The following is a 23,095-nucleotide window of genomic DNA, read 5'->3' on the forward strand; positions in this document are numbered from 1 at the left end:
AGAGATTTACCCAGTGAATGGAGTTGCCGGGGAGGAGTGTAGGGAGAGATGAGAGTGGAGAGGTACTGAGGAGCTGCAGAATGAATGCATTTATAAGTCAATAAGAGGAGTTTGAACTGTATGCGGAAACAGATGGGGAGCCAGTGAAGTGACTTGAAGAGAGGGCTAATATGAGCATAGCGACATTGGCGGAATATTAGTCGTGCAGCAGAATTTTGAACAAATTGAAGAGGAGAGAGATAGCTAAGTGGGAGACCTGTGAAAAGCAAGTTGCAATAGTCTAAGCGAGAGATGATAAGAGTGTGAATGAGGGTTCTGGTAGTGTGCTCAGAAAGGAAAGGGCGGATTTTTGTGATATTATAGAGAAAGAAAGACAGGTTTTAGCAATCTGCTGAATATGTGCAGAGAAGGAGAGGGAGGCGTCGAACATGACCCCAAGGTTACGAGCTGATGAGACAGGAAGGATGAGTGTGTTATTCACAGAAATAGAGAATGGGGGAAGAGGAGAGGTTGGTTTAGGTGGAAAGATAAGAAGCTCAGTCTTGGTCATGTTTAGTTTCAGATGGCGCTGAGACATCAAGGCAGCAATACTATGGCCTGGATTCATGCTGAGATTTCTGGTGTGGAGAGGTAGATCTGGGAGTCGTCAGCGTAAAGATGATACTGAAAACCATGGGATGAGATCAGAGTACCAAGGAAAGAAGTATAGATGGAGAAAAGAAGAGGTCCCAGGACAGATCTCTGAGGTACACCAACTGACAGTTGGATAGATGTAGAGGAGGATCCACCAAAGTATACACTAAAAGTACGCTGGGAGAGATAAGAAGAAAATCAGGAAAGAACAGAGCCCTGAAATCCAAATGAGGACAGCGTATCAAGGAGTAGGCTGTGATCAACAGTGTCAAAAGCAGCAGATAGATCGAGAAGGATGAGGATAGAATAGAGCCCTTTGGATCTGGCCAGGAACAGATCATTGGAGACTTTAGCAAGCACTGTTTCAGTTGAATGGAGGGGGCGAAAGCCAGATTGAAGTGGATCAAGAATAGCTTGAGATGAAAGAAAGTCAAGGCAACGACAGTGAACAGCACATTCAAGTATGTTGGATAGGAAAGAGCTGGGGCGATAGTTGGAAGGACAGGTAGGGTCCAATGAAGGTTTTTTAAGGAGTGGTGTGACTATGGCATGTTTGAAGGCATCATGAACAGTCGCAGTGGACAATGAAAGATTGAGGATATGACATATAAAAGGGATGACAGTAGGAGAGATAGCGTTAAGTAGATGGGTGGGAATATGATTAGAGGAACAGGTAGTTAGTTTCGAGGAGGAAAGAAGATGTGTAGTTTCCTCTTCAGTGATTTCAGAAAAGGAAGAAAAGGAGGCAGGGGTTTGAGGGTTGAGAGAATGGACTAAGGGAAGGAGAGGTGGAGGTGACCTGTTTGAGAATTCAAGTTTAATCTTGTGAACCTTAGCATGAAAGTACTCAGCCAGAGTCTGGGGAGAAAGTGAAGAGGGAGTTGGAGGTGAAGGCACTTTGAGGAGAGAGTTCAGTGTGGCAAAGGGACGTCGAGGGTTTGAACAAAGAGAATTTGTCAACTGGATGTAATAGTCCTCTTTGGCAAGTAAAAGAGCAGACTGGAAAGAGGTCAGAAAGAATTTGAAATGTATGAAGTCAGCATGGGCACTGGATTTCAGCCAAAGGCGTTTGGCAGAGCGGGCAAAGGAATGTAGGTAGCGGATTCTAGATGTCAGCCAAGGCTGGGGTTTGGTACGTTTTACAGAATGGGGAATGGGAGGAGCGAGAGTATCCAGAACAGAGGAGAGAATAGTATTATAGGAAGAGAAAACCTCATTGACAGACTTGGATAACACAGAGGGGCATAATCGAACAGGGCTGGCCATCTATAAGGGCGGCCATCTCTAATGACGGCCCCGTTAAGCGGCGTACCCGACTGTATTATCTAAACAAGATGGCCGGCCATCTTTAATTTCAATAATATGGTCAGGGCAGGCCAAATCTCAACATTTGGGCCGCCCTTAGCGATTGCCAGCGTTAGAGATGGCCGCCATTGGTTTTCGTCAATAATGAAAACTAATGGCGGCCATCTCAAACCCGGCCAAATCCAAGCCATTTGGTCATGGGAGGAGCCAGCATCTGTAGTGCACTGGTCCCCTCACATGCCAGGACACCAACCGGGCACCCTAGGGGACACTGCAGTGGGCTTCACAAAATGATCCCAGGTGCATAGCTCCCTTACCTTGGGTGCTGAGCCCCCCAACCTCCCCTCCCCACAACTGTACAACACTACCATAGCCCTTAGGGATGAAGTGGGGCACCTAGATTTGGGTACAATGGGTTTCGGGTGGATTTTGGAGGGCTCCCATTTACCACCACAAGTGTAACAGGTAGGGGGGGGGCTGGGTCCACCTGCCTGAAGTGCACTGCAGTACCCACTAAAAACTGCTCCAGGGACCTGCATAGTGCTGTGATGGAGCTAGGTATGACATTTAAGGCTGGCGTAGAGGCTGGCAAAAAATGTTGGTTTTTTTTTGGGGGGGGGGTGGGAGGGGGTTGGTGACCACTGGGGGAGTAAGGAGAGGTGATCCCCGATTCCCTCTGGTGGTCATCTGGTCAGTTTGGGCACCTTTTCAAGGCTTCGTCATGAACAAAAAGTCACCAAGTAAAGCCGGCCAAATGCTCATCAGGGCCGGCCTTATTTTTTCCATTATCAGCCGAAGACGGCCATCTCTTAACCACGCCCCCACCCCGCCTTCGGTACACTGCCAACACGCCCCCTTGAACTTTGGCTGGCCCTGCGACAGAAAGCAGTTGAAGCCGGCCAAAATTGGCTTTTGATTATACCGATTTGGCCGGCTTTAGGAGAAGGCGGGCCATCTTCCGATTTGTGTCGGAAGATGGTCGCCCTTCTCCTTCGAAAATAAGCAGGATAGTGGTAGAGAAGAGATTTGAAACACTGGAGGACAGAGTAGAAGGGTCAATAGCCTGAAGATTCCTAAATGTGTTAGTTAAGATTGGACAGGAGTGGAGAGGAGGGTGTTTAAGTGTGAAAGTTATCAGATGATGGTCAGAGAGGGGAAGAGCTGAGGAACAGAAACTGGAGAGTGAGCAGTTTGAGAAGAGGATAAGATCAAGAAAGTGGCCATTCTGGTGAGTAGGGCAGTGGAGCACAGTTGAAGTTTAAAAGAGGATGTTAAAGCAAGAAACTGAGAAACACAAAAACACTGTTTTCTGAAGGCTTGCTGCACTGCCTCTGAATCAGCTGTTTTGTTTCCATCCAGCACTGAGTGGATCTCAGCGAGTTTAAGCCACTCTTTGGCTGAGCTCCTGCACTGTTTTAATAATCTCAAGAAATCAGAGAGAAGTTTAAGCACTATGTAGCTCAGACTCAGTCATGCAGTGCCAAAAGAAAACATAACTGCTGTTTGAGAGACAGCACCAGCTGCAAGGTGCCAGAGAAAGTGGCGCCTGCATACTGGGGAAAGAGCCAGAGAGTCACATTTAGACTCGATGGGGCTGCCACTGGCTTCAAGCATTACAGTGAAGACCACTGGTCTAGGAAATCTGCATGCACTGCCTCCTTTTTCTCATGAATATTCATTGTGGATATCCTGAAAACCTGACTGACTGGGGTGCCTGGTGCCTCCAGGACCAGGTTTGGGAACCACTATCATAAGATTTAAGGTAGACACCCACACTCTGTACCATATAACATCAGTTGCTGAGAGAGATCCTCCTTTCTATGAACATTCTATTTCCCCCTTTTTTTTTTAATGTGTGACAAGTGTAAAATTGCAATCTTGTTTCCACAAAAGCAGGAGACTGCATTCTGCAGTTTTAAGCTGTAAGAAACTGACAGCAAAGCCTATGTTATACAACACTTCATTTTATAAGATAAAAATCTGCTGAATCAACACATTTTTCTGGCACCACAAAGCCATATTTTTGCCCAGAAAACATCTCACAGAAAGATCAGGCTTGCAAACCACTAGGTAGCAATATCAATTTAATATCTTACTGTGGCCATTAAAATTCCATTAAACATAATCTTCTAGAACCAATTTAGTACTTGCAATTTAGCCAAAATGATCCCTCAACACCATTTGGATCAGATGCAGTTTTGAAATACAGCTTCAGCTGAACTTCTGTTTCAACTTCCATCTTGAAAAATTGCTTACAAATGGCAGCAGCTTCTTATATGTTCCACTCAGTGATACAAACACAACAAAATACACATTCTGCACATATTAAGTTGTGATAATACAGCAATTGTGTACTAAACTCTGAATTCAGTATTTAACACACATTAAAACTGTCCAATGCCAGAAGGCGTTTGACAAAGTGCCGCACGAAAGACTCCTGAAGAAATTGCAGAGTCATGGAATCGGAGGTAGGGTATTATTATGGATTAAGAACTGGTTGAAAGATAGGAAGCAGAGAGTAGGATTGCGTGGCCAGTATTCTCAGTGGAGGAGGGTAGTTAGTGGGGTCCCGCAGGGGTCTGTGCTGGGTCCGTTGCTTTTTAATGTATTTATAAATGACCTAGAGATGGGAATAACTAGTGAGGTAATTAAATTCGCCGATGACACAAAATTATTCAGGGTCGTCAAGTCGCAGGAGGAATGTGAACGATTACAGGAGGACCTTGCGAGACTGGGAGAATGGGCGTGCAAGTGGCAGATGAAGTTCAATGTTGACAAGTGCAAAGTGATGCATGTGGGTAAGAGGAACCCGAATTATAGCTACGTCTTGCAAGGTTCCGCGTTAGGAGTTACGGATCAAGAAAGGGATCTGGGTGTCGTCGTCGATGATACGCTGAAACCTTCTGCTCAGTGTGCTGCTGCGGCTAGGAAAGCGAATAGAATGTTGGGTGTTATTAAGAAGGGTATGGAGTCCAGGTGTGCGGATGTTATAATGCCGTTGTATCGCTCCATGGTGCGACCGCACCTGGAGTATTGTGTTCAGTACTGGTCTCCGTATCTCAAAAAAGATATAGTAGAATTGGAAAAGGTACAGCGAAGGGCGACGAAAATGATAGTGGGGATGGGACGACTTTCCTATGAAGAGAGGCTGAGAAGGCTAGGGCTTTTCAGCTTGGAGAAGAGACGGCTGAGGGGAGATATGATAGAAGTGTATAAAATAATGAGTGGAATGGATCGGGTGGATGTGAAGCGACTGTTCACGCTATCCAAAAATACTAGGACTAGAGGGCATGAGTTGAAGCTACAGTGTGGTAAATTTAAAACGAATCGGAGAAAATTTTTCTTCACCCAACGTGTAATTAGACTCTGGAATTCATTGCCGGAGAACGTGGTACGGGCGGTTAGCTTGACGGAGTTTAAAAAGGGGTTAGATAGATTCCTAAAGGACAAGTCCATAGACCGCTATTAAATGGACTGGAAAAATTCCTCATTTTTAGGTATAACTTGTCTGGAATGTTTTTACGTTTGGGGAGCGTGCCAGGTGCCCTTGACCTGGATTGGCCACTGTCGGTGACAGGATGCTGGGCTAGATGGACCTTTGGTCTTTCCCAGTATGGCACTACTTATGTACTTATGTACTTAATGAACCACATTATATACAGTTTGTTAATAATATTAAGGCTGAACACAGATTGTGCTAAGCCTCTAAAAGAAGAATATTTAAGTTTCCTGATAAAAGCAACAACAAGCTAGTACACATACTTTCTGCCAGGTACTTGTGACCTGGCTTGGCCACTGTTTGGAAAACAGGATACTGGGCTAGATGGATCATTGGTCTGACCCAGTATGGCTATTCTTATGTTCTTATGATGGTCTTTTAACACCTCCCTATGATCTCTAAAAGGGTAGGAAGATCCGTTACAAATACACCCCCCCAGTGGCGTAGCCACAGGTGGGCCTGGGTGGGCCGGGGTCCACCCACTTAGAACTCAGGCCCACCCAAAAGTAGCACACATTTAGTGGTAGCTGGTGGGGATCCCAAGCTCTGCCAGCTGAAGACTTCCCCGATAGTAACAAAAATGCTACTCTCCACGACACCAGCACCTACACATGCTAAGTTTTCAGTGCATGCCTGCTGCAGACTGCCAAGCTGGAATGAAGCGTTTTCCCGCCAGCTGAGATATTTTTTTGGTGGTGGTGGGGGAGAATGCTTGGTGCCCACCCACTTCTTGTCTAGGCCCACCCAAAATTTGTTGTATGGCTACGCCCCTGCACCCCCCACTCACTAGTACCCCAGAGTCTCTTCCAGCTCCTTCTTCCTTCCCTGGTAACAGTCCTCCAAAATATTAAGTCTGCTTAATCCTGTATCCTTAGTGAAATCGTACCCTCTTCTAAAACACACCTGCCCACCACCTCATAACCTCCAACCCCCTATTTTGAAATTTCTGGGTTCCTCCTCTGTCTCACTCCCTGCCCTCAATTGAAAGGAAGCTCTAGAACGAGAGGGCACAAGATGATGGTGAAACAGGACAGAATCAGAAGTAACCTGAAGAAATACTTCTTCAAGGAAAGGGTGGTGAATTCGTGGAACGGCCTCCTGGTCGAGGTGGTGCGACTACACCTTGATATCATGTTCAATTCTGGTCATCTCATCTCAAAAAAGATATAGTAGAATTAGAAAAGGTACAGAGAAGGGCAACAAAAATAATAAAGGGGATGGGGTGACTTCTCTATGAGGAAAGGCTAAAGCGGCTAGGGTTCTTCAGCTTGGAGAAAAGATGGCTGAGGGGAGATATGAAAGAGGTCTATAAAATAATGAGTGGAGTGGAATAGGTAGAAGTGAATCGCTTGTTTACTCTTTCCAAGGAGAGCAATAACTAACAGCAGAAAACTAGGCAAGAGGGGGAATGGAGAGTACGTTTTAACAAAGAGGTATGTTTTCAGCATTTTCTTGAAGAGGGTGTGGTCCATTTGCATTTTGAGGTGCTTCTGCAAAGCGTTCCACAATTTTGGGCAACAGTAGCAGAAAGAGGAGGAAAAAATCATCTTATATTTGACGCCCTTGCAGTTTGGGAAGTGCAGTTGAAGATACGACCGTGCAGCAGGCACAGAATTTCTTAGTGGAAGATCAATCAAGTTGAACATACAGTACGGGGCAAGTCCATAGATAATTTTGTGGGTTAAAGCACAGAGTTTAAAAGAGATACGTTCTTGTACAGGTAGCCAATGAAGGTGGTAGCGCAGAGGTTGTGCATGTGTGTATCGTTGTTTACCCAAAATTAGTCTCGCAGCTAATATGTGGATGAAACCTGGTTTGAATTTCATAGAGTTCACATTTGGTTGCATTTCCGTTTAATGTGCACATTCTATGCCAAGTTTCACCTCTTTTACATGAGACAGTTCAGGAAACTGATTGTTTTAACAAGTACAATGAGATGTTCTTCCATAATCCACTGACGATTGATATATATGATATATATCTTCTTTGTTAATATGTCTGCTGCTAAACACAAAGGAAATACATAGTCTGATTTTATTGTTATGAATCTTTTCTACTGTGTTTTAACTGAAATATATGTTTTAATTCTTTTTACTTACTTTTTTATATACATTAGTTTTTTGAATTGTCTATTTTGTATATATATAATTTTGTTTTTCAGAATTCACTTTGCGACCCCTAAAGCAGATGCCTTGGTGCGTCAACACACGGGCCGTGTCGGGTCCCTTCAGCAACTAATAAAGAGTTTTCATCATCATCATCTCCCGAGTTGGTTTAGTCTGTGGTCAGCCTCTACTCCTTGTGTACTGTGTGAACTCATCATAGAGGTTTTCCCTGCTTTGCTGTTCCTGTTCCATCTCCTAATACTACCAGGTCTCAAGCTCGCACACCTAGAGTCAATCAGGCATTGTGCTTTCTTTTTTCCTCTTACCACAGACCTGGATTAACCTTCCCTTTCCTATCCACACCAATGTGTCATTTATAAACTTTTAAACTGACTTAAAGACCTGGCTTTATAAACAGGTTTACGGTGGTGTAATTTGACTGGGGTCACCAGAGAGAGTTTACAATCCCTTATCCTACTTCACCCCCTCCTCTTTTCCCCCTTATTTCTCTATCCATTATCCTTTTCTTTGTATGTATGTATTACTGTCCTATTTAAATTTGGAGTTCCTTTCCCATTTTCTGCAAATTTTGTTTTTAGATTGTATACTGCTCTGCTTTGCCAGTTAGAGCGGTTTAGCAAGTTTCAATAAACTATGTCTACAATAATTTAAAATCATCGATTAATAGTACTTCTCCTTTCACAGCTATATTTTGAAGGTCTTCAATTAAACCTTGTCCATTTCTTCTGTCTGTGAAGAAGGCCTATGTATGACACCAATGTAAATACATTTGTCATTCCCTCTTTTCAGATTGATCCACAGTGTCTCTTCCTTACCCTGTAGGTCCTGCAACTGTGTGTCTTTAATATTATCTTTTACATATAATGCCATTCCTCCTCCCTTTATTCCTACCCTGTCTTTCCTGCACAGATTATAGTGAACCATAAGAGCCTCAAGATCAAAAACATTATTTCCCATACTTTGGGCATTAGTATATACTGCTTTCCAGATGTTGCCACTTTTTCCCATTTGTGTAGAAGTATCAGGGAGCAGCATGGCTCAGAATCAGGATTTACACATGCATTTTTAAAAATACACATTAGTGTAAGGTACACTAACATTTACACATGCACTTGAGCAGGCATAATGTCCATACCGTCAGTCTAGATACAATTTTTTCAGGCTTTATACTAATTTTTTTTTTAATAAAGACATATAGGCCCATGTGTGCCTTTATAAAACAGACTTAAAGTGCCATCTTACCCTATTTAATTAGGTGCCCTGTTAGAAAATTACCCTTAAAGTACATGCATTAGCGGTTTGCTTACTACATTTGGATCTTTCTGATGCGGAGATGTACATGGATAGTCTTATCCAAGCTTAAATAACTCTCATTCTGCTCCCCCTTCTGCCCCACATTCTCTGAGTCAATCCCTGTTTTTTCATAAAAGTTTACAGATAGACTAGAGTGCATGTAAATGGCAACATTTTTAAGAACATTCTCTATGTACTCATCCCCCACCCTAAAAGAGGGACATGGTTGGCCAAAACTCCTGAGACAAAGAACAGATGTATGTTAATCTAGTTTTCCTCATCATTTACTCACAAGTCAAAGGCACACAGACCCACTGAAAACAAAAAAAAAATGTTTCCTAGGATAATCTACATATATGTGAAACTAGACATGTAATGCAAATTAATCATATTCCACACTGATGAAAAGATAGCAAATAAAGACTCAGCAAATCAAGCCACAGCACCATATGTTCTCATTACTGAAAAATGTTAGTCCGCAAAAACTGATGAAAAGCATGCCAACTGACAGTTGTGCCTCGATCAGTTTAATTCTCTACTGAGATGACATTACATTGTCTTGGACTGCAATTTCATGCTTCAGTGTTATAGAAAACCTGTAACTTCTAAAATGCACATTTCTGCTGAAGCCTGAAAACAGAAAGGGCCATGGATCAAAGACATAATGCAGGTGTATACATGCCGAGTGCAAACTATATATTGCACACATGTGAATTAATAATATAAACGTATACTATCTTAACTAGTTTGTCCACTAAAAGAATTGCCATATAAGAAGTATAAACTTAACAAATATATTGATTACTTTTCAAGAACAGCTATATTTAAAAACATGCCCCTTTGTTTACTAAGCCACACTAGCGGCTGCTATGCGCTAATGCCGACACAGCCCTTTCAATTTGAATGGGTTGTGTCAGTATTGCCAGACGGCTTAATAAACAGGGAGGGATGGCAAATCACTCCTTGGCACTGAATTCCATAGATTATAAACAATTGGAGCTCAAATGTTATTAGTAACTATAATAGGTCCCACTGGATAAAATAGGACCCATGGTAAAATAATATGCATTCATGGCATTAGTATGTTTTAACATGTTAATAACTCTAGCCTTACGTGAGCAGTCAAAAGCTCCATATATTCAGTTTACAATATTTTCCATAAATATAAAACAAAAAGAAAAGATCATTTCCTGGAGTGAAATATAACAGATTAATGAATTGATCTGGTTGTTTCGGTATGCTATCTATAAATGAACTTATTATGCCAACCAATGTAAAAAAGTAACAGAAGTCATTAAGTATTTGAACAGCCTTTGCAGTTTACCATTTGTCATCTTTAATCCCATATAAAAATGTAATTTATTCATTCTTGTATCCCACTGTTATCCAAAAACAAGTTTCAGTTCAAAGTGGCCTACAAGTTATATTTTGGTTAACAGTTACAGTATTGGTTTACATTTTACAGTTTGGTTGGAACTTATAGTGGTGATTTACCATTACAGTTTACATTTTGGTTGGGTTTTATAGTGAATGGTTTATGATTAGCAATCAGAATGGACATCAAGAGCTAAATTATTTGTTGTAGAATTTTTTTTAAGAGGTATGTTTTCAGTTCTTTTCTAAATTGAAGATAATTTGTAATGCTTCTTGTGATCTTTGGCATTGAGTTCCACCATTTGGTGCCCAGGTATTAAAATCCAGTCATGTCGGTAGATTTGTAAGTTATGCTTCTGCAGATGGGTAGGCGAATAGTAGTAAAATTGACGATACAATCACAGTGTTTCTTGGGGATAGTTTTATCATGTCTAGCATGTATTCTGGAGATGGACCAAATAATATTTTGTAGATGATGGTACTCACTTTGAAGATCAATCTTGCCTTGATTGTCAACCAGTGTAATGTTTCGAGTAGTGAGGCTGCTTTTTCATATTGTGACTTCTTGAAAATTAGCCTTGTTTTGGACAGTTTGCAGCGATTTCAAATGTGCTTTCCTTGCAGCAATTTCAATATGTTTTCTTTGCAGCCAATGTAAGCTGCATTGCAGTAATCGAGCTGCGATTGAATCGTCGATTGTACTATTATCTGGAATGATTGTCTAGGAAAACAGTCTCAAACTTCTCAGTGTTCTGAAGCATTTTGTTGTTACTACTGACATTTGATTATCTGGAATTATTCGATTCTTTGCATTTTGTGTTACCTTTTATTGGACTAATATATAAATAATCCAGAGAGGATGCTATACATAAGCATTCGAGACCACATAGGTTCCTTCCTCACATGGCTCCCTTCAATTTCCTTTGTGCTATCCTTTCTGCTGCCAAGTTTTCTTCCTCTGGCCATCTCAATTACCTTGTTAAGTAAATGGAGCTATTTCAAACTTTTGTTTGGCCTAGCACTGCAAAAGGGGCCTGGTTTGGTCAGGTAAGTAAATGGAGTTATTTCAAACTTTTGTTTGGCCTAGCACTGCAAAAGGGGCCTGGTTTGGTCAGGTCAATCACTTTTCCTGATGTCCTAATTACATCTAAGTTCAAAGATCCTAGGCTAGATCTCTTGCCTTTTATGTTGGTGATGATGAAAGATAGCCTTCTGTTAAGCAATTTTCCAGACTCTTGGAAATGTGCATCTGATTGTAACCTTCTAAAAAAAACCCCAAAAAGTAATCTTGATCCTCCCGTTCTTGATCATTTTTGTCTGGTGTCTACTCTACTTCTCTTCCCTAAAGTTCTTGAAAAAGTCCTCTTATCTACTGTACCCTGGGAAATCTGACTTTTTTGAAGGACACAGTACTGAGTCTCTGTAGGTTACAGTACTCAGTGAAATCATGTCCCAATTTGGCTCATGTAGAATTGCCATCATTGTCTTGCTTGACATAACCTCATTCTCTGACCTGGTGGATCACCCCTTCCTATTTGCTCATTAGGAGTCACTTGGACTTCGTGGTACAGTGTTTTCTTAACTTCCTCTTTCCCAGAGAATCTGTCTTTAAATACTGTAAACAGCCTTGAAATCATTAGGCAGTAGTGCAAGTTTATTGAAATAAATAAATGCCAAATTTTCCACACAGCCAGCCTCTTTGGGCACTTATTCTTCTAGTTGGTAAAAAGGAGAAAAAGGTCATTTAAAAATGCAATATCCAAGATTTCATAATGCTAGGATACTCTATAAGTGCAATAACATGCAGCAGAAGTGTAGGGACAAAGCACATTTACCAGGACTCAGTAAAGGCCCGGCAGAGTGAGAAGCACAAACAAGACAATAATAACGTCAGCACTCTGGGATGAGATCATACACTTCACACTTGCAATCCAAATTCAGAACAGTCCAAAATTATAACCCTGAGAGGAAAAGGATACAAGGCTCAGATGATGATATAAAAATAGAAAAGCTGTTTTATTAGATAATGGCAGCAAATGTAATCAGAGATATGTATTTATGCAAAATCACCTAAAATGATGGTAAAACACTGGGCTGTAAGTACCTGTTAAGAGGAGTAAAGATAATGTACACTATTTCCTAATTTTTAACATAGATAGGATACCTGACACACCAAGCACTACCAAGTAATGAGAGCAGATCAACCTGACAGATGATAACACTCATGAACACTGGATCCATAGAAGCAGTCTGGGACAGTGGCTCATGATCAAGCAGGTCAGCACCAGGAAACAGGTAAGCTCTTCCCAGCCAGACAACAGCATGCAGGCAGGGGGCATCATAAGACACTTCTCAGGTGCTGGAGTCAATTCATAAAGCACATCAAGATATCTCACTAATTACTTATTATTATTATTATTATTTATGTCTGATCTTCAAGGCCCTGAAAGGAAATGGCCCTGAGTATCTGAAGAACAGGATGATCCTCCACACACCACCAAGGACACTAAGGTCCTCCAAAGGACTTTCACTAATTACACCCTCTCCAAAAGACATTACACAATGTGATACCCACAAGCGAGCCTTCTCCGAAATAGCCCCTACACTCTGGAATGCATTGCCTGAAAAGCTCCGCTTAACACAAGACTATCTCTACTTCAGGAAGCAGGTGAAAGCTTGGCTCTTCAACCAAGCCTTTAATGGAAGAAGTAACTGTTAGTCTCACTCACACACACAAGGATTGACTCGGGCTGCACATACTGCAATGGGACATGTTTATCCAATCCTACCCTAGCTGAGATAATATATAACCATCTCTCTGCCTCATATACAACTTTCTTCAAATCAGTCACCTTACTTTCTAATTCTTCCTACTTTCTTACCCATCTATATGTTGCAACTTTGCCTTACCCTTCACAACCAATTATAATGCTCTATTATGCATTGTGTTGTCATTGCAAGTAGTATACCATGCCATACTTTGTATTGTTTTTGAATATTTTTACTGCTGTAATTGCCTATTGCTCATGTTTGATCTATTCTTACTGTACACCGCCTTGACTGAATTCCGTCAAAAAGGCAATAAATAAATCCTAATAAATAAATAACTTAACTATCATCTACTTGGTACAGTCACATCAAGCTGTTCTGTTAATTACTATGGAGCTTTTTTACTAAGCTGCACATTATTAAATGGGTTTAGCACAATCTAATACTACACTTTCCCCATATGCTAAGTCCCCTTCTAACATGACCATAATTATTTCATTTTGTCTGTGCACTACTATTAGCACCAAAGGCCAAACCACTGAAAAAAAATTGGTGCAGGAGCCCTTACCGCCTGCTATTTAGGGGGTGCTAAGGGCTTCCAAATTGTTAGTGTTATTTAGTTAGCATGCACTAAGGTCAGTGACTAGCTGAATAGCAATTCAATGCCTGTTCCCCACCCCTTCTCTAAAACTAACTAAATAAATAGCATGTGAATAGCGAACACAAATAGCAAAAAAACCCACAAAATGCTTTAATGCAGTCTGCATTAGACTATTTTTCCTGCGTTAAGTGCATGTTAGCGCTGAACATAGTGTAATCCACCATTATAATGGGGATTGCTAGAGTAATCAGAGAAAATGCTCCAGAGTCTCTGAGGGGAGGGGTCTGGAGTTGTGGGAAGTCATCTGAGTTGTGGGATGGACTGAGATCTAGCCCTGAGGTTGTGTGTATGGGATAAGTTGCAGATGGAAATGTTGCTAGTAGATGCTTGACAGCAGAGGTGGAGATTAAAGATAATAAAAGCTCCTGTTTGTTGAAGAACATGATCTTTGGTTGCCTTCAGCCCTGCCAGGACCCTAGAAGGACAGGGGATATCCTGGAAAGGCCAGTTAACCTAAGGCTGAATTAAGGGGGAGCTATTATCAGCCAAAGGCAGTAACTGTTAGACAGGAGTGCTCTGGGTGGGCAAAGGGAGGCCAGCTCATGAGCAAGAACAGGGAACAGCCTGTTCCAGGCCAGAGGGTGCAGCTCAGTAAAGTGCAACTCTGGAAGGGAGGGCAGACAAGGAGGTCTGATCTTGGAGGACTTTGCTGGTAACCATCAACGCAATCAACACAGCCTTGGATTATACAACCTGAAGGGATGGGTTTTGGACCGTAGGAGATGAATATTTGTACATATTTTGGGATTGTTATCAGAAATGTTAATTAGTGGATAAGACTGTACCAAATGGTCTTGGATGGACAGAAAACCTCTCTCTATACAGCCTAGCATCTTTCTGGCTACAACCACCACCTTGTCACAGTATTTTGTTGCCTTCAGATCCTCAGATACTATCACCCCAAGGACCCTCTTCTTGTCTGTGCATATCAGCCTCTCACTGCCTAACACATACAGCTCCCTTGGATTTCTACTCCCTAAGTGCATCACTCTGCACTTCTATGCATTGGATTTTAATTGACAAACATTAGATCATTCTACTTTTTGCAGATCCTGTTTAATGTTCTCCACTCCCTCTGGGGTGTCCACTCTGCTTGGTATCATCTGCAAAAAGGCAAACCTTACCTTCTAACCCTTCAGCAAGGACTTTTAAGGATACTCAGGTTAAAGCCCAGTTTAATATCCTTCGGCCTTTCAGATTTTCATCCGGCCCCAGCCTGTGCCCAAGTGCGAATCAGAAGGGCTGGATGAGGTGTGAGAAGAGAAGCAGGATTCCCTTTTCTTTTTGTAGTGACTCGGGTCAGTTGGAGAGAGAACTGAGCTGGTTAGTGAGACCTAGGTTACAATAGTTCAGTAAAAGGGCCCCTATATTTGTTCTCATATATCATACACATACCTACAGTACATATTTGTGTATAGCTATAATCCTGAATTCTACACAGAGTGTAAATATTGTGGTAAGATTTAAGGAATTCTTTAGCCAACATTTTAAATCTCTATGGCATACCCACACTACAAAATATGCCAACATATTACCATTTAAATCACTTAAAAACACTACATTTGTAATCAAATATTGATGATCACTGTATTGTAGCTGATAGCATGAATTCACTTACTGCCTCCTGTGGGTTTAAATATGCACTGATGTTCTTTAGGTTTGTGTCACTGTCAGGACATTTTTTTTTTAATCTAATTACAGTTTTTCTGTTCCCTTTCAGAAGGATAACATGGATTTTTTTTTTTAGAGCATTTCACTGAAGTGAAATCACAGAAAACTAAACAAAAGCTAATATGCGTCTAGAAGTAAATTAATATGCAATGCATTAAAAAGCTATAACAGAGAATCAAAAATAAACACATGATATTTGCTACTCACCACATGCCTAAATATTAACCCAATAAGAACTCAATAATGATGCTGCAACTATAGAAAACTAGATTTGATACAAATCTTCAATAAGAGCAACTATCATGATCTCTGCAAATCCATTAACTATAAAAGAAAGATTAAATATTCAAACTAAGGGCCCGGTACTAAGGTGTGCTAGTGTTTTTAGCGCATGTTAAAAATTAGCACGCACTAATGGTAGAGACACCCATAGGAATATATGGGTGTCTCTAGCGTTAGTGCGCGCTAAAAATGCTAGTGTGCCTACAGTGCGGCTTAGTAAATAGGGCCTTAACACATATATTAAAGAAAGCTTACTTTAAATTCTTTTTTATCTACTTTATTTTAGCCACAAGTTCTCAGTCACTGATGTTCCCAGGCACAAAGAGAATTTTGTACCTTTTCAAAGTGATCACGTTTGGCCTGCCAATTTAGCATGATTTAAAAAAAAAAATAAGCTCAGCATCCCAAGGCAATTCCTCCTGTAGGCTCAGCAGAAATAAGAACATAATCACTATTTTCATACATTTTAGTTTTCTCTCCACTTAATTAACCTAAACACAGTAATTTATTTTTAATTGTAAACATGCTTAAGAAGGAAAGATTTTGCAGAAGTGAACAAAGACTGCATCTGCTGAATTACAGAAGAATACTATAGGTACATTATCTATGCATCTGTACAAGTATAGATTATACATTGATACATCGAGAAGTAGATATTGAGCCACATTGTCTTTCTGTACCAATTTTTTTAAATCAATGTTTTTCTCCTTTAAAATTCCTAGGGGTGGGTTCCGGTGCTAAGTTCTACCTGTTGATCTTACAAGACAAGCCCCACTTTAAGATCTAAAAAGCTTAAAACCTGTTTTGTTTGTGAAAGGTTTCATGATTAAGGGGCAGAGGAAGAATTCAAGTGGGGGTTGAAAAGACATTATTTTAAAAGTGTTTCTGCCTACTATTTGTCTGGACATTAAGATATGATGTTTTTTCTGTGGCTGTCAGAGAGTTTATATTTAGCATTACTGGCACAGATGATTTGTTAACAATGGAACACATAACAGAACGGAACAGTTGGGATAAAATGTTAAAAGTTTGGTGGCACACTGTATTGTTTGATTTTAGGAGTACATGCCTAATCTTGAATTTTCATGTTTTCAAGCTATTGATGTGATTTGTTTCTTGTCATCAATAAAAATGTTGAATCATAAAAGTGTTTCTGTGTGTAAATTGTTTTAAATTTGTATTGATTTTATGATTTCTTAAATGTGAATAGCAATAGGCACAAAGTCAAGTAAATAAATCAAGTGAAATTCTACTTTGTTCCCTCATGATTCACAACAAATTCTCAGTCCAGAACTGAAAACTATGTAGGCTGAATAGCTCAGGACTTTATAAACATTCATCCTATTTATCGGACAACTTGAGAAAGAGCAATTTCTGAAATAACACACTTTGATTGACCCTATTGTAGGTCCTACCATTATGTGGAATTACTTAACATCTGGTTACATTTTGCATAATAATAATTATTTAGAAGAGTAACCCCCCCCCCCCCCCCATTTACTAAGACATACTAGCGGCTGTCAGTGTGCTAATTCACTTTGAATGGGATGTTGTTGGCATTGCCGCGTGGTTTAGTAAACAGGGAGGATAGCAGTTTCTTACCTTGAAAAGACTGCTTTGCTCGATTGACCAACTCATCAATTGGATAACTCGCCAGGTCTCCTCTAGCATGTTTAGTTTTGCAGTAAGTGCATGCATTGAGACACCTATCAAAAGGAAAAACAAACATATGTCAATACATTTTGCTCCTTCCCTTTCACTTCAATCTACCATTACTAATCTTTTGGTGATCCCTTCCCCTGCTACACTTCATCTTGACATGTCACATTTAGAGGCTTTTTTTTTTTTTTATTTGGCATTGTGCTTCCCCTACGGAATGTGCTGCCAGGGAACCTTAGATTGGAATCTTCCATAAAAAGGTTTAAGGCTGCCTTGAAAACCTGGCTTACTTCATGGGCCTTTCCTTAATCAGCCAGTGGGCCAATTATTTTGTTCTTCAAGTTTTTCTGTTCTTACACATGTGCAGTTTCACAGGTTACTTTTTGGTATATGCTGATCTTCTATTCATACCCTACTTACAATGTTTTTATGCATTTGTAGTTGTCCTAGGTTTACTTTCAGATATCTGTGTGTCACAGTGCGTTCTCCACAGCATGGTGACTTGACAGCACATACTAATTCCCATATCAGCAGCCTAATGCAGAATGGAGCAGGGAATGAGTGAAGAATGGGCAGAGATGGCAGCTTACACTTAAGGTACAGATAACACAGAGCTATTATCATCATCTGAACTAGTGTAGCTAAGTATATTGTGCTATTTACGATGCAGTTAACATTCAATAAAGAAATTTTCTTTAGGTTAACTGTATGAAAAGATGCTGGTAATACATTCAACAGTTAACAGAGAGGTTTTGCAGTTATTGAAGATTAACTTTGGCATTTAGGGGTAATCCTATAACGTTGTGCCTATCTTTAGGCACCTGTTGTATAAAGGAAAGCCACAGAGCTGGTCTAAGTGCTCCCACCTAAGGCCAGAGATATGTGCATAATATATAGTATTCTATAAGTTACACATGTAAGAATAAGTCCTGCCCAGACTCTACCTATTATGTCCATCTGTCAAATATGTGCTATGTACGATATGTATGTATTTGCAGAATTTTGCCATTTACCCCTGTATATGCATGCATACATATATGCCCCTATCCTTATCATTTATGCACTTATTCAGTACATAAATGTTAGCAACCACTTTATAAAATTACCCACTTAAAGGGCAGTTCTATAACAGGGTAAATGCTAAGTGGAGGAGTAGCCTAGTGGTTAGTGCAGTGGATTTTGATTCTGGGGAACTGAGTTCGATTCCCACTGCAGCTCCTTGTGACTCTGGGCAAGTCACTTAACCCTCCATTGCCCCTGGTACAAAAGAAGTACCTGGATATTTGCAAACCGCTTTGAATGTAGTTGCAAAAACCTCAGAAAGGCGGTATATCAAGTCCCATTTCCCTTCCCCCTAAGTCTATAAAGAAAAGTTGGAGGCAATGAATGTTATGTGGCCAGTGAGACCATGGGAAGTATACACAGAAAATGTCATTAACCAGTGTTTTGGCAATTTTAAATACTGTATTTGGCAAATATTTTCTGAATAGCCATTCTAGCAATTTGTTTCTATCGTTTTAAGTTACATTTTTACTTAATTATCACTGAAGGTCTATAAAGCTCTGTGCATTTCTGGTTCCGATATTAAGTAGTGTTGCTGCCCACTAGGTAGAGTACTGACATTCATGTCCTCTGTATAAAAGTTGCCCATCACTGCTTTATAGAATACTAGTAAAAAAGGCCCGTTTCTGACACAAATGAAACGGGCGCTAGCAAGGTTTTCCTCGGAGTGTGTATGTTTGGGAGAGTGTATGTGACAGTGACTGTGTGAGAGACAGAGTGAAAGTGTGAGTGTGTGTGTGTGAGAGAGAGTGAGTCTGGGTGTGAGTGTGTTTGTGAGAGAGTGTGTGTGTGAGAATGAGAGTGTGTGCAAGTGTGTATGTGAGACACAGTGTGAGAGAGAGAGTGTGTGTGTGTGTGTGTGTGTGTGCGAGAGAGAGAGTGTGTGTGAGACACAGATTCTCTGTGAGAGTGAGTGTGTGAGTGACTGTGTGGCACATAGAGAGTGAATGTGATACAGTGTGAGACAGAGTGTGTGAGAGTGAGAGTCAGAAAGACATTGTATATGAGAGAGTGTGAGCCCTGCCCTCCCAATCCATGCCCATCTGTCCCCTGCCCCTTCCGTTCATCCTTTTCCAGCAATTCCCCTCTCTCCCTGAGCCCTGGCCTCCCAATCCATGCCCATCCATGCTCCTCTGTCACCTGCCCCCTCCATTCATCCCTATCCAGCAATTCCCCTCTCTCCCTGAGCCCTGCCCTGCAATCCATATCCATCCATGCCCATCTGTCCCCTCCATTCATCCCTATCCAGCAATTCCCCTCTCTCCCTGAGCCCTGCCCTCCCAATCCATGCCCATCCATGCTCCTCTGTCCCCTGCCCCCTCCATTCATCCCTATCCAGCAATTCCCCTCTCTCCCTTCCATGACCCCCCCTCGCATCCATGCTCCTCTCTCTCCCATGTCCCAGCCTGGCCCGCCCTCTTCTCCCCCCCCCCTTCGCATCCATGCTGTCGTTTCTCCCCTGCCCTCCCGCTCCCATTGTTCAACTTTACTGCCCACCCTCTTCTCTCCCCCCAACTTCCTTTTTCTTTTCTTTTTAAATTTACCTCCGTGGCGGTTCCGGCAGCGCAGCGTCAGGGAAGGAGGCAGTGCTCCCGACGTCTAGCCTTCCCTTCGCTGTGTTCCGCCTTCTTCTGACGTCATCCTTGACGTCAGAAGAAGGCGGAACACAGCGAAGGGAAGGCTAGAGACGTCGGGAGCGCCGCTTCCTTCCCTGACGCTGCGCTGCCGGAACCGCCACCACAGAGGTAAACCTAATATAATAAAACGCACCGTGCATGGGTGCGATCCGTTTGTTTGTTTTTTTTTTCCGCACTCGACGTCATGACGTTTGACGCGAGAGCAGAGCAGAGATGGCTGGCTGGCTTCACACCATGAATCCACGAACCCTTCAGGGAGTGTTTGAGTGACTTCAGAACGTTGTCTTCAGAATGTTCACGGTGCGTTTTATTATATTAGACTAGTGTAAACAAGTATAGACACGCATAGGCACTTATACCAACCAAATAGCTGGTGTCTTAGCAGTATTCTGAGTTGCGCATGTAACTTTGAACCCTAGAGGCAGAATATAGTTAGTGGGCTAACACTCAGTTTTGTGCACAAACTTGGGCTTCAAAAATCCAAGAGAACAATAAAGGGGGTTAAGTGCTCTGTGCATGATACAACTCAGGGGTGATCATATCTGAGGATTTTATGGTAACCAGACAGATAGAAATGGCAATGGAAAAGCCAGAGGGATACTTAGGTGCAGGGAGAGAAATGGCCAGCAGAAAAAATGAGGTGATTATGCCTTTGTATAAGCCTCTGGTGAAGCCCTATTTAGATTACTGTGTACAATTCTGGAGCCCCGACCTTCAAAACAATATAAACAGAATAGAGTCAGTCCAATGGGCAGCTACTAATATAGCTAGTGGTCTTCATCATAAAAAGATATGGGGGATAGACTTAAATATTTTAGTATGTATACTTTGTAATAAAGGCAGGAGAGTGGAGATATGACAGAGACATTTAAATACCTCTGTGGTATAAATGCACAGGAGGCGAGTCTGGAAATGGTGGCTAACTAGTAGAACAACCTCACAACAGATCTGGTAGAGATGAGGACTGTATCTGAATTCAAGAAAGCATGGACAAGCATGGAGGATCTACCACTAAGGATCCACCTGCCACATAAGGGGTATCTCAATACTACAGTCAGGGGTCAGTGGTGCTGTGTCTATCCAGGGCCATAGACAGGACAGGAGCATATGGGGATCACTCCTTCCCCTCACTAGACACCAGAGAACTACATGTAAAAACTGGGGGGGGGGACTTTTTGAAGTGGAAGGATTATGTCAAGGATGTTGGTGGGAGGGGGCAATGGGGTGGGAGATTTGATATTTTAGGATTTATTATGTTATGTTCGGGTGGGAAGGTTATGTTTGACATATCAGGCTGCTGTAAGTGTGTTGCTGATAGCATGAATGCACTTACTGCCTCCTGTGAGTTTAAGAATGCACTGATAGTTCTTTAGGTTTGTGTCACTGTCAGGACCTATTTTGTTTTTATCTGACTACAGCTTTTCTGTTCCCTTTCAGAACCTGTTGTCCTTGAAAACCACCTAGTTTATATTTTTATTTAGTCATTGGTATACCTCCTTTGACTAACACAGGTAGGTCAAGCCATTTACAACCTAAGTACAATACATAAAAAAGAAAAAGAACTCCAATAAAATAAAATCAATAAAAAAGCAATATCCAAACATTACAGATAAAAAAGAAATACAAACGTATTGCAGGGAATGCCATTCCGACCAGTGTCAAATTCCATAAGCCAGGCCATTATGGCTCTCTTAAATTGTTTCAGAGATAATTCACTTTTATTGGTTAGTGGAAGCGAATGCCATACAGTAGGGGCCAAAAAGAAAAATGCACTACGTCGCGTATTCTCTAAGTGGACAAATTGAGGGCCTGATAAAACCAGAAGGTGATCATTAAAAGATCTAAGTATATGAGCAGGCAAATATGGAATTGTAAGGGATGACAAGTAAACAGGAGTGCCTGAATAAGCAGCTTTGAAAATCAACAACAAAAGTTTAATTGTGATACAAAATTCGACAGGCAGGCAATGATGCTGTTTAAAAGTAAGACTGATGTGTTCTGATTTTCATGCCCCAAGGTAAATGATGTTACAGTAATTTAATCTGGTTGTGAAGAGAGGTAAGATAAACAAGTGAAACGCATCATGATCAAAAAGGTCCTTATTGATCATAATTCTCTTGACAAAAAAAACAGATTTACAATCTACTGAATTTTGAGGAAAAAAAAAACAGTTGGGAATCAAAGAGGATTCCAAGATGCAGAGGTGATAAGGGTACCAAAGACAAATCGCTATCAGGACATCAAAGATGACCTGAAAGTCAACAGTCTACAGGGGTTTTTTTTTGTAAACTTTATTTAACCAAACAGCAAGGTAATTAACAAGCAATATGTATTATAGCATGAACAGAGTAAATACAATGATACAATAAACAAATAAGAGCACAAATCCAAACAAACCAAAGTGGCACTCCCTGGTTGTCTCATCCATGGGGGCAAACCTTCCCGCTGCAAGGTGGAATTTTATACATAGTTCCCTCTCCCCCAACCAGACACACAACATACACTCCAAACACACCACATCCACAACCTACCCCCACCAGACCAAGGCTCCAGATTAGAAAACAAGCAGTGAAGTCCTCGAGGAGAAGCAGCAGCTGAGACAGAGTCCTCTGTAGGAAGAAAGTGTAGTAATTTAGTCCAGAGCCACTTGTGAGAAAACATGGGCCCACTCAGTGGTGTGCTGGAGCAGGCTCTCACAGGCTCACAAGAGCCGGTTGTTAAGTTTTTAAGAATTTTGGGAGCCGGTTGTTAAAGTAGGGCCCTCCATGGCTACTTTAACAACTGGCTCACAAAATGTGGGCTTGGGCCCCCTGCTGAATTCTCTTTTACTTTGCTGGTGGGGATGCTGAGCCCTGCCAGCCAAGTAAATAGACTACTGCTGCTCCCTGCTCCTTGTTTCCAGCTCTGGGCAGCAGGCTGAGACTTCTCGAGCATGTGAGAGAAGTTCCAGCATGCTGCTCAGAGCAAGACATTGGGATTGGTGGCTGCCAGCAAAGGTATGTCTAGCGTGCCCGCACAAAGGGAGGAAGGAGAGAGAGGCAAGTGTTGCTCCCCCACCCCCCACCCCCCTCCCCGGCCACCCCTGGCCCTTCCAACTGCAGAGCTGGCTACGTCCGGAGAAAGA

The 23,095-nt window shown here is 41.6% G+C and overlaps 1 protein-coding gene across 1 annotated transcript in view; it reads right to left on the reverse strand.

Annotated features, from left to right (window-relative positions):
- Window positions 1-23,095, reverse strand: part of CDKAL1 (CDK5 regulatory subunit associated protein 1 like 1) — a 1,735,794-nt gene that overhangs the window by 860,519 nt on the left and 852,180 nt on the right. Inside the window, exon 8 of the mRNA XM_030211517.1 lies at window positions 17,216-17,319. Within this exon, the coding sequence (XP_030067377.1) occupies window positions 17,216-17,319 (104 nt within the window). The remainder of the gene's footprint in view (window positions 1-17,215; window positions 17,320-23,095) is intronic.

The sequence above is a fragment of the Microcaecilia unicolor genome, chromosome 1 (genome assembly GCF_901765095.1).
Source record: "Microcaecilia unicolor chromosome 1, aMicUni1.1, whole genome shotgun sequence".
Taxonomy (NCBI): Eukaryota; Metazoa; Chordata; class Amphibia; order Gymnophiona; family Siphonopidae; genus Microcaecilia; species Microcaecilia unicolor.